At 38.7% G+C, this 12,726-nt stretch overlaps 1 protein-coding gene across 3 annotated transcripts in view; it reads right to left on the bottom strand.

Moving 5' to 3' along the window:
• Positions 1–8,787, bottom strand: part of LOC126418521 (TRAF-type zinc finger domain-containing protein 1-like) — a 56,815-nt gene extending 48,028 nt beyond the window's left edge. Inside the window, exons 1-2 of one of the 3 annotated variants that reach the window (XM_050085321.1) lie at positions 8,465–8,787; positions 8,187–8,379 (exon numbers count right to left, since the gene is read on the bottom strand). In XM_050085321.1, the coding sequence (XP_049941278.1) occupies positions 8,187–8,379; positions 8,465–8,499 (228 nt within the window). In that variant the 5' untranslated portion in view covers positions 8,500–8,787. Of the gene's footprint in view, positions 1–7,963; positions 7,985–8,186; positions 8,380–8,464 lie in introns of those variants that run through there. The other 2 variants (XM_050085322.1, XM_050085323.1) reach the window with 2 other exon arrangements.
• Positions 8,788–12,726: the final 3,939 nt, after the last annotated feature.

Raw genomic sequence — 12,726 nt, 5'->3', positions numbered from 1 at the left:
CAATATTCCATAAGCTCGTATTTCTCACAAAGAAATAGTGTAGAACTGTACTACATGCCTCCTGAAAGGGGAGCCATTATCAGTAGCCCTCTGGGTCTCTCTGAGAACAGAGATGTAGATGTAGTAAGTTGAGTTTTACAAGATCTGTGTGTCTGGAATCCACACTGTCTTCTTTAGATAAGATTTTTCTTCTGCATTAAAGAAACTGTACAGGCCATAACAGACCTAAACTGGAACCAAACTTATGTAAGTAAAATGTTGCCAGTTCAATTAAGCAGCATAATTTCAGCACCTTAGAAAATGATTGTCATACTAACTGGGATGAGGGGTTACATTGTGAGGGATGGTTGGGTAAAGAAGGTTGATAACTCAGAGGGATGCAGCAGGTGTCCAGGATTTTAATTAAGGAGAGCAGGGCAGCTAATATATGGGCTAAGAATGTGACACATGTACCATGACAACAGTGAGTTTGTGTACTGCACGATAACAACGACGTGGACACTGGACTGAGGGGGGGGGGGGGGGGGTGTGACAGAACAGAGGAAGAGGAGACTGTGGGGAGGAGGGTGTGGGTGCAAGATGAGTGAAGTTAAGGGTCCTGGGGTAGTAGTGTGGGAATGAAAAATGTGTTGCAAGGATACTGTATTTACTCGAATCTAAGCCGCACTTTTTTTCTGGTTTATGTAATCCAAAAAACCGCCTGCGGCTTAGAATCGAGTGCAAAGTAAGCGGAAGTTCTGAAAAATGTTGGTAGGTGCCGCCACAACTAACTTCTGCTGTCGAATATATGTAGTGCTACACAGGCATGCTTTGCAGGCACAAAGATAAATACTGGCGCCAAAACCTCTACGTCAAAAAATAAAAAAAAAAAAAATAAAAAATAAAATTAAAAAAAAAAAATAAAAAAAAAATAAAAAAGTGGAAGATGAGCATTTTTTTCTCTGCCCCGAGTTTCGATCACTGCATTTTCATACATTATCCAACAAAGTAAATACAAATTAAGTATAGTTCATCTTCGAATTTAGCAGCATTTCAATGTACTATGAAAATCCGACTGGCGAGACTGTTTGGGATGTTTGTCAATATGGACAACTCTATGTTCTGAATTTTTTCTTACCTGTGAGAAGAGATGGTTGCTAATAGGAACTTTCATGAATTGTGAATCACATGCAATATTCTCTTCACCATAGGAATAAAGCGAATATAAACATTTTGCCATGTATTCTTTCGTGTTTGCTGCTATCTCATTTAACCTGTCTGCCCTCTAACTACGAAACTAGAGTGATACAACAGCAAACGCGGAAGAATATACATATCATGTCATGTTTATATTCGTATTATTCTTGTGCCTAATAGTGATACAGTCAGAAATGTAACACGGCAATTGACTAGATTTTTGAATCTAAGACGACTAATTTCTGTGCAGAATGTAATGTGCTAAAGAGGCGTCTGCAAAGATTTTCAAACGAAGAAAATTTTTCGCTAAACTCTCGTTCAGAACATCTTCTATCATACGCATTCTATTATTTGGTTCTTGTTGATCATTATCAAAGAAAGCAGCAGTGTAAGTAACAACAAATAGCAGTCTCTTGCCATTGTTTCGCTAATGAGACAATTCCACTCTCTTTTTTTCCTTTAATTGTAAGCGGCGGTAGCGTGCACAAAAGCAAGCCATGCTGCGGCGATAGGCCGTAAACACAGAATGCAACAAACAATGCATGACACAGTATAGTAATACATTTTTAGCTTAGAGTGACGTAAACACCTATAACAAAGAGAACGGCACTTATCATATCAAAGAAAAATAAGCAATCAATTCAAACCAGACGAAGCACGTGAAAAAGGAAGGGTACCTGTATAAATACAGACGGAGTGCCTGACGCATAGCAATGGCTACCTGGTATAGCTTAACCTCTAAGCTTACGACTCGAACTGAACTACTGTAGCTGTATCGTCATTCATTCGACCTAAATTGTGCCTCATATTACAATGGACCAACATTGTTTCGATTTGGAGGTGTGTCCTAAAACTTGAATTTCGAGTCTCAAATTTCAGGTGCGGCTTAGATTCAGGAAAATTTTTTTTCCTTTATTTCGAGTCTCATTTTTCAGGTGCGGCTTAGATTCGAGTGAATACGGTAACTCACATCTATATACTTCAGGAAATCAGCTACTAGGGGCAAACACGTACGGTAGATGACATGGGTTGTGCAGCAGCCATTGAAATAGAGCATGACATGCTCAGCAGCACATTGTGACACTGCGAGATCAACTCTGATCAAGGCTACAGTTTGGCGGTGCCCATGAACTGGATGGACCATTGGCTGGTAGTCATGCCCACATAAAATGTCCTGCAGAAATTGCAGCAGAGTGAGTACATGACATTGCTTTCACAGGTGGCCCTGCCTCTTGTGGGACAGGGTAAGCCTGTGACAGGACCAGTAGGATATGCTGGGAGGGTAAATTAAGCAGGTGTCGCACAAGGAGTATTTCACAGGGATATGTCCCATGTGAAAAGGGGTTGAAAGTGGGCATGGCATAGGGGTGGGACTAGGATAGTGCTCAGACTGGGTGGGCAGCAGAACACAACTTAGACCAGTGGGAAGAATTGTGGGTTTAATGTTCCTCATTTCCAGTCACGTGTATCAATAGTTATTGGCCTGGTGAAGGATATGGTTCAGCTGTTTCAGTCTGGGATGATACTGAGGGATGACAGGGTGCTCCTTTGAGATGGCCCATAAACACATTGGCATAGGAGGTTGCCATGGGGTGCCCATAGCTGTGCTGCATATTAGTTTGTACAGGGTGTCAATTATTAAGGTTCCAGTTTCATAACACTATAGAGAGAGGACCACTGCTCAGAATGACATCAAATTTGAAAAACATATTGTTGATGCAGGGGAGGTGCCATTCAATGTACAAGATGGCACAAGTGCAGCAGTCAACAATTGTGGCAATGTTAGTTAGGTAAGCCCATCCTCCATGCAACAAGGCTGTATCACGCTGTATGGGAAAAATCGGTTTTTAATTGTCCGAGGCCAAAAACCACATACGAAGCAAAATGGCATCAGTTTTTAACTGTCATGAGATTGGCACAATACAAGTTCAATATGCTGCCCCGTTTTCTGCCACAAGTTGAAATCACGAAACAGCATGTTCCACAACAGAAAGGAGTGTCTCGGGATCACATTCAGAATGCATTGTGCAATGTGTGCCTTCAATTCAGCTATGTTCGTAACTAGTGCACCGAACACATTTTTCACATAACCACACAGCCAGAAGTCACACCGATTAAGATCAGGTGATCTGGATGGCCAGGCTGTAGGGAAATGGCAGTTGATAATTATAGCATTTCAGAAATCCCTCTGCAGAATCTGCTTCACTGGCTGTGCAGTGTGTGGAGGAGTGTCACCATGCATAAAAATGATCCTACCTGCACATCCACACTGTTGAAGGGTTGAAATAACATTTGTGCACAAAAGAGTTATCACATTTACCAGTGACGGTACAGGTAACAGGACCCAGAAGATTCATCTCGTCGAAAAACTGCTGTCCAATGATAAATGATGCCGTCATCTTGCACCGCATAGTCACCTTAGCAGAGTGAAGTGGTACTAGCTGATGTGTGTGTGAATTATCAGTTGCCCATATTCTGCAATTCTGCATACTGACATGTCTTTGGAGATGGCTTCGTATGTCTTCAAAATGTTCCATGATTATTACTGCCTACGTCCATGTGAGCAAGGAATTCCAGAGTTAATGCTTGTCTTCCTGGCAGGTCAGCATGAAGTAACTATCAAAAATGGATGATTTTGTATGCACGGCAGTGCCGGATGTTTCATAAGATTTTATGTACAGTGCTCACACACATGTTCAAACGTTCAGGAAATTCATCATGCACTGCATGTTGCACACCACCGCTTGACCCCTCCTGCAATGCTGTGGCAACATTTTCGACAAACGTCGTATTAACTGCTTTCCTCCCTGTCACATTTGAAAATACATGTTCTTTAAATGTGCAATCATTTTCTTCAGATCCTATGCACACATCAGTCCAAATCTGTCTTCATACCCTTGAGTGTTCGGAACTTTTGCAGGGCTACTAGCATTCTTGTACAAGAGCTTCACCAGCAGTGAGAGATTCTTCACAGAGACAGTCACATTGGGTGTATCCGACACAAACTGAGGGTAAGCCGTGTGCCATGTGCCTATCAGTGTGCATATTTTGATGCTTACAGCACTACCAATTCCTCAAATTTGTATTAATTTCTTTTTGTTCACTATCTTTCCCATCTGTGTCAATAATATGTTGTTCAAATTTGACATCATTCTGAGTAGTGCTTTTCTTTCTACAGCATTTTGAAACTGGAACTTTAACTATGGGCACCATGTATACCTCCCCCTCAAAGTAAAAGCAGTTATGTGTGCGCATGTAACAAGTTGGTGGGTTTGGAGCAGTGAAGACAGCGGAACACGGGCATGGGATATATAGATGTTATAGGCAAGTAGCTTCAACAGTGGTGAGCAGGGATCCAAGGGGTGATGAGATGAGAGTCACTGAATACTAGGATGCAGCTTTGAAGGTGTTGGCTGACAGAAGTTTATAACAACAAATTTCAAAAGTAAAACATTTACAGTTGAATTCACCTGGCAGGAAAAATATATGCAAAAAGCTAATTTAGCAATGTCCTTTTGATTTAAATATAGAACCAAGACCAATAGTTGTCCACAGAATGCAGCAAAACAATGCCACACCTACTGATTAACTCAAAATAGTTTTTGACAATGAAATAATGGATCACATTTGTAAGGAAATTTTCAAGTGTTCTACAATCAAAGCCTATACAAATTTTGAACTGTTACTAGGCAAATTACATAGCATACTTATTTGGGATTGTACTGTTTTATGGATACATTAAACTGCCACTTCAAACACTTTATTGGAGACTGAAAAAGGTACTAACAACTGTGCTGTCTCTACAGCTGTAATAAGGAAATTGATTTGAAACTATACACAGATTTCTACATCTCAATGATGATTCAGAAATTGATTCACCAGGTAAGTGTGTGAAATAGGCTACTAACATTAAGATCAAGGAATATTCTGAACCCGTGGGTTCCACTTTCTTTTCGGCCAGGACCATTGGACTAAACTGGGAGTGGTGGGGGCATTTGATGACAGTTCATTAGACAAAAACCTATAGATCTGGTTTTAAATTTTGGTTTATTGCAAAGCCTTACAGTTATCTAGTAGAGTTCTCACTCTATACAGGAAACAATGATACGTATATCAGCAAAATGTTAGGCACTTCAGTTACTGAAAAGCTTTCCACAAGTTTTATTTAACCTGGAAGCTGCACTTATCCAGACGAATATTTCATTTCTCTGTCTCTGTCGCCTTTGCACAAGAAACGGTTCACTTAGAAACCTTGCCAAAAGTCCACGTGGTTCCCTTCATGCAGTACACACTTTGGGCAAAGAAATTACTCTTCTGGGATGGAATGATGATAGTCTGGTGACGAGTGGTATAAACATATCAGAAGATGCTAACCCACACCATATACTGGCAAACATAGAATGCAGATCAGAATTTATGCATTCCTCAACCAACTACCGTTCATCTCTACAACCATGGTATGGGAGCAGCAGATCTCTTCATCAGCATCAAATCCTATACAGAATTTGAGTCAGATCAAATAAGTGGTGGTGGCCCTACTGCAGATTCTGCCAAAGTGATGCGATGGTCAACATGTGATTATTATACTGGAACTTTTCACCTGGTATTTCCTACTTAGGTTTGATATGAGGAACAACACTGAAATTATCAACAGCTCTGAAGATAGGAACACCAAGTGCTATAACCCTGAGAAGACTGAACTCGGTACCTCTGAATATCCGTCATACTGGAGTATTCCACCTTGTTAAAATACAATGCACTAAGTGTCATCATGCATCTTTTGAAATGCTGCAAAGTGTAATGTAGGGTTACATCTTGATAAATGTTTTGTGAATCATCACACTACAAATTTGACATAAACTAAGAAAATATCATTTTAAAACAAAGAACTATTTATAAATCATACATGGTTTCCCAATTTCTATAGTGTTTGTATTGTATAAGAAATAGTCGTATATGGACTACATACAGGTTCTTCCATGTTCACTACTGTAGCCTATTATACACTGATGTGACAAGAGGCATGAGATAGTGATGTGCACATATACAGATGGCAATAGAATTCTGAACACAGAATGGTAGATGGAGGTAGATGCATGGGACATTCCATTTTGGAAATCATTTACGGAAGTCAATATTCCGAGATCCACAGTGACAAAGGTGTGCCAAGAACAGCAAATTTCAGGCATTACTATGTATAATACAGTGGCTGACAGCCTTCACTTAATGACAGAGAGCAGTGGCAGTTACATTGTGTTGTCAGTGCTAATAAACAAGCAACACTGGGTGAAATAAATACAGAAATCAATGTGGGACATACGACAAACGCATCTGTTAGGACAGTGCAGTGAAATTTTGCATTAATGAGCCATGACAGCAGATGACAGTCACGAATGCCTCTACTTGTATGCAGCACCTCTCCTCAGCCTGTGACCATTTCGGGTTGGACCCTAGATGACCTGCTCAGCTGGGTTCCGATTTCAGTTGGTAAGAGTGGAGGCTAGGGTTTGAGCATGGCACATACCAAATAAAGCCATGGACCCAACTTGTCAATAAGGCACTGTGCAAGGTGGTGGTGGCTCCATAATCGTGTGGATTGTATTTTCATTGAATGGAGTGGGTCCTCTGGTTCAACTGAACCAATCATTGGCTGGAAATAGGTATGTTCGGCTTCTTGGAGACCTTGCGCAGTCATTCAAAACTTCATGTTTCCGAACAACAATGGAATTTTTATGGATGACAATGTGCACATGTCACCGGGCCACAACTTTCACAATTAGATTGAAGAATATTCTGGACAATTTAAGCAAATGATTTAGCCACCCAAATCGCTCAACACAAATTCTATCATAAATTTATCGGAAATAACTGAGAGATCAGTTTGTGCACAAAACCCTGTACCAGCAACAGTTTTGGATGGCTGTATACGCAGCATGGCTCAATATTTCTGCAGGGGACTTAGAATGACTTACAGAGTCCACATCGTGTTGAGTTGCTGCACTATGCCGGGCAAAAGGAAGTCCAACGCAATATTAGGAGGTACCCCATGACTTCTGTCTTCTCAATTTACATTAGAATTCATTAGACACAACGGTAAAGAGGCCAAACAAAATACAATTTTCAAAAAAAGGCCTGACGATGGTGCACTGAAGCACCAAAACTGGTAACCATATAATAAATAACATCGTAAGGACGGCAGTATTTACTCCATTTTATTACATAAAGAATTTGTCAGGAACCTGCATTCCACCAGGCAGGGAGAAATATTAACTCCATAAAGCAAATTTGAAGAGCACACCACAACTTGTCATTATTAGTCATGAAGGGAAAACGCAATAATTCAGACAATGGTTTATCAATTCACCAGAATCAGCCTACAAACATGCAAAAATTTACACTAGATATGGAACTTTTGACACTCAATGGAAGCAAAAAGGTTCAGCCACCTCATTTCAGGAGTATCATTTCCACAGGCATAAAGGTGAAAATCAGTAGTTACCATTATCTTTTCATAATTTTTGATTGGTCACACGAATCTCTCACCAACACAAAAAAATAAGAGAATCATTTGCTGAAGTAACAAATCTGTGGAAGCATGAATATGTGTCTACCAAAACTTGAGGATGACAAAGCAATTTGATGTTCGATTGTTACTAGTCTACGTTAGCAGAATTTAACAAAAATATCATCAGTGACGTGAACTAGACAACACAAGGTAGGCCTACTACTAAATATAACTTAACATTCAACAAGCCACCATCAACTACCGCAAAAATAAGTTACGTACACACATATACGAACCGCTACTATAATGTAACAACTGTTTTCAGAAACTGGTGGAATTAATTCATGCATAAATGCGACAGAAGACTTAGTAAATTACGTATTAAGCGCAGAGCCCACTGATGAACAGTCAACACTTCCGCAAACCTATCCCATTTCTAACCCGGAAATAAAACGGTTAAAAATAGGACACACAATTCCAGAAATACTTGTAATAAACAACACACCTTATGTTCTTGCAAATATCTTTGTTCCAACTGAAGACCACAGTCCGGACATTCGACTATGGAATGAAAATTCGCATTGTGAGCCGCATATTCACTATGTGGAACTGGCTCATCACACTTCTGGCAAAGAGCAAGCTTTCGCTGACAGTGAATTATATGCATCATGAAATTTCCCCCTGGGATTTCTCTTTTGCTAAAACAAAAACATGGTTATTACTTCAACATTCAATTCGTCTGTTAGCGCGCCGTATGACAGCTATGCTAATAACCTAACTTACCAATTAGAACAATACTTCACTTCATTTTCATTCATCGTCGCTCAATAATTTAAGCAATGATGCTATCTATATTTGCTAAAACCCTCTATTACACGATACCTTACATTCACACTTCTCTGCACCGATACAAACTACGCTCGTTAGTGCGGGGGAGCCCTGTCACAGTCTTTACAATTTTCAAAGCACTCCGCTTGCCGTTCTTAAATATATTCGCTCAGGATGCAGTACTAGTAGGAGTTGACCGATTCAAACAATGGTAGATCTTGTAGTATCGGCACAAATTAAAATAAACCGTACTGCTGAAAATAGCTATGCCTGTATAAGACCTTTAATTGTTTAATGAAATTCTATTTAACGTTCTCGACAAAAACGGGAACGACAGTGGCATATTCGTCAGTTGTTCTACACGCGGTCTAATTACTTAGACGACAAAGTACACTGCTCTCATTTAGATATTTTTAGACCATGTCGCTCGCACGGAATTTGCTGTCCTCGACACCGTCCCGAATCTACTTAGCTTGTAAAAATAGACAAATCATTCATGTCGAAGATTTTAACCCGTTTTGCTTAGTAAAAAGGTTTATCCCCTGCACAATAGTCAGGTTTTGTTGTTGCCTCCACATGATTTTGATTGATGGCCTTCTGTCCAGTGGGCTATATTTACATGGTACACTCATTTTATTCTAAAAAAAAAAAAATGTAGATGGAAAAAATCAGCGTTCCTGCATTTATACGCTGTCGTAGCCATACTATATTCGGACGAAATCAATACGGGCATTTTCAAGAGAGCTCGTTATATTAACATTGCGTATCGACAACACCACACAATCATAATCTGTTAAACGTGGTTTCAATTACACATCAAATAGATGGCTAAAAAATTTGTATGCTAGAAGCCAATAGAAAGGGGAAAAAAATATTTCAAATAATGCCTTTTACTCCTACGCGCGGACTACATTGTAGGAAATCGCTTGCTCCAGATTTTAACAACCTGGGCGTTATGTAAAATGCTAGTGAAGCACTCTTTCTGATTTTAAAAATATGCTAGAGTGAACTTCAGTCTGCCGAATATTCTGTTACCTGTATTTTAATAAAAGCGAAACTGGTGCATATTTCTTCTATAGACTTATAGCACTCTCCAGACATTTACTTGCATAATAATTCAGTGCCGATAAAAAAAGTGATCGACTTCCTGTAGTTAGTCTGTGCTACCTATAGATCCAAAGTCCACGTTGGATTTGTTATTGGCAGCAGGTGTGGTCATAGCCTGCGAATGGGAGCCTGGAGAGTATTCCCTACAATTAGCCAGGAGCAAGCCTATGTGCGTGGACAAGAAACAAAGTATCATGTGTTAAACAGCTAGTAATTTTATACAACTGCCATTTTTGAGGTTCTTAGTTTTCATTATACTTTATGCTCTGAACATTATCTGATAAATGTCAATTAGGACCCTCTGCGGCTCCATCAACTAAAGTACGTCAGTTTCTTCTGCCCTGTACTATCTCCCAAAGACTTTCTAGATTGGAATCAATTACTTTTGTGGCATCTTCAATCTATCAATTAACGTAGTCTACATAAAAATACAAATCCTATTGGATCTACAGTTAAAAAACTCCTAGTTTGTTACAGTTGTGAGCTCTACCAAAGACAATTCTTATTAGATCAGAGTGGTGGGACTAAAACTGTTTTAATCTAAACATTCTTATACATGGTAATTATTTAAAAAATGCAATGTGAGAAAGTAACCATAACAGAAATGAAACTGAAAACAAAGGGTAGAAAAATGCTCTGTAAAATATGTCAGACTAGCTGCTTACTACTTAAAACACATGAATTCTTGTGAGCACTGAATGTCTTGCACACCTGTATTTTGAGTGTGAGGTGTAGACAGATGTGGTGCAAATCAGTAAACGTGTTTACACTTTTAACATATATAATTTTCCAAACTTGTCAGTTTTTGAAAAATGCAGTTATCTTAAAACTAAGAGTATTAAAAATTAAAAGGAATTCTAGAAAATTAGTAGTTTTGTGTAACACTGTTGCTTGTCAGAGGGCCTGTCCTTGTAGGGAGGCCTGTAGGAAACATTCCAGCTGGGAAAGGCACACATTTTCTGGCTGACCATGTCTCCTGTCAACAACAAGGTTTGTGAGTTCACAGGTAGCATCAAGAACCACATGTTCCTATCATGTCTTTCTTGTATATTAAAACATAATTTTACTCATTCCATGTCACTGAAGGTTGGCCTTTCTCCATAGGATCCATAGAACATGACGAATGAATGAATTAATCAACAGAAAGTTGCATAAGGCAAGACATAAAGAGAGAGAGAGAGAGAGAAAAAAAAAGACTTGACTTTCCAAAAGTCAGCAGAAAGAAACACCATTCCCCTCTCTCTTTCACTTGCAGTGTGTGCATTCACAGTTATAGTGTTAAGTGAAATATTTGTAATGGTAAGTGGACACAATGAGTTTGTTTTGTGTAAGTTACAACAATGTCAAAATTACTGGTGTTTGTTGAAATTATAGATCGTAAATAAATTTCATGATGCATTTTTTTTTTGTCAAATTCTTTTCAGATGAGATATTTTTGTGCACTGCTATTTTTGGGCAGCAACACTAAAGCAATGTGCTAAACATGGATGTAAACAAATAATAGTAATTATTATTATATATTAAAACATTTCATTGTTATTATTATTATTATTATTGAAGTGTTAGGTGTTAAAGTTTTAGGCATTAAAGTGTTAGCACATTAAATGGGGGTAGACATCAGGTTGTATGAGGAGGAAGAGGCAGTAACCTGTAACTCTCTGAACCAAACCATGGATCCTTATGTTGCCAACACACACCCAACACCTCATAACAGCCATTATCACTTACTTGTTGATGCAAACTGCGACTGTGGTTTAAAGTGAAGCTTTGTTTGAGCATGATACATAACCAGCCACCTTTTTAAATTCTAGATACAATTTATTTTTCGTACCATCAACTAGTTTTTCAGTCAATGTAGGCTCACCATCAGATGCACATTAACAGAAACATTATCAGGACAATGGGCAGCTATACGCTGTGTGACGTGCTGGCAAAAATAACAGAAATTTTGTGTTTTATAAACTTTCAGTTGTTGGCAACTAAATTTTAAGTATTTCAGCCAGCTTCACGACCACATCTAGCAGCACATGGTCCATTCCTGTAACATCTCCATCTAAAGATGAGTCCATTGTGCCTCAAAAACTTGTTAATGGTAAAAAAAAAAAATGACTGATTGCACAATACACCCAAATCAATCACCAACTCACCATCATATTTATCCCATTTATCCCAATGGCACACAAAATATAATCAAGTCCACAGGCAAACTGTAATCGGAAATTTTTAAAAAAAGTTGGTATTTTGCATAACCAAACTACAATACTTACCAAAGAAGAAATTCCTGTGTTGGTCCATTTCTGAACCGAGTCAGATTTCCTCAGAGAAAAAACCACAAATATTAGTCCTGTAATAGACCAAGTACCACTAACATCCTTTTATGCTGGATATTAAGCAGAGTGTAATGTCTTCATCTTCTTTGTGGAAGTGCAAGGTGTACTGCATACAAATGCATTATTCTTGTACAAAAAACTACATTGAATCAAAATGAATGACAAAACATATTACACTCTACGTTCTCTCTACCTTCCACTCTACGTTCTCTCTACCTTCCCCTGGATTGTGCACTGTTTGCCACCAGCCACTGCATGCCACCATGGTAAGTAGACCTTCAAAAACTTAGTACTGAAACAGTTGAGCAGCTGTGAACTGTATGAGTTTGGATCATCAATATTAGTAATAGCAAAATTTTGGTTCCCATCAGAAATAGCAGCAACTGCACAATTTCTCTTTACCAGTCACATAGTTTATTTACATATATCCAGTTTTAATACAGTCAAGACTTCAAAATCTTCCTTTGCTCAAGTTCCAGAGAACCTCAATTTTCTATTTCCTTTCAGGTATGGGTAATAATATCTGCATAGTATTAGTATCAGAAATTTGGCTGAAACTGGAATAGCAGTGGAATCCCTAATTCAGAATGTAATCTGCATTGCAAGGATGGGCTACACACAGTGGTAGTAACACATTTATTACTGTACTCTACTGTATCTAGGAAGGTTAGACCACTGGTCATACAGCATTACTATTATTTATTTATTTATTATAGTCAGACTATTACAGATACTGAATGCAAAATAATTTTGGTGAAATTAAGCATCAAAATTAAGTCA

The sequence above is a fragment of the Schistocerca serialis genome, chromosome 9 (genome assembly GCF_023864345.2).
Source record: "Schistocerca serialis cubense isolate TAMUIC-IGC-003099 chromosome 9, iqSchSeri2.2, whole genome shotgun sequence".
In the NCBI taxonomy this organism is placed as follows: Eukaryota; Metazoa; Arthropoda; class Insecta; order Orthoptera; family Acrididae; genus Schistocerca; species Schistocerca serialis.
This window is presented reverse-complemented; position numbering and strand designations above follow the sequence as displayed.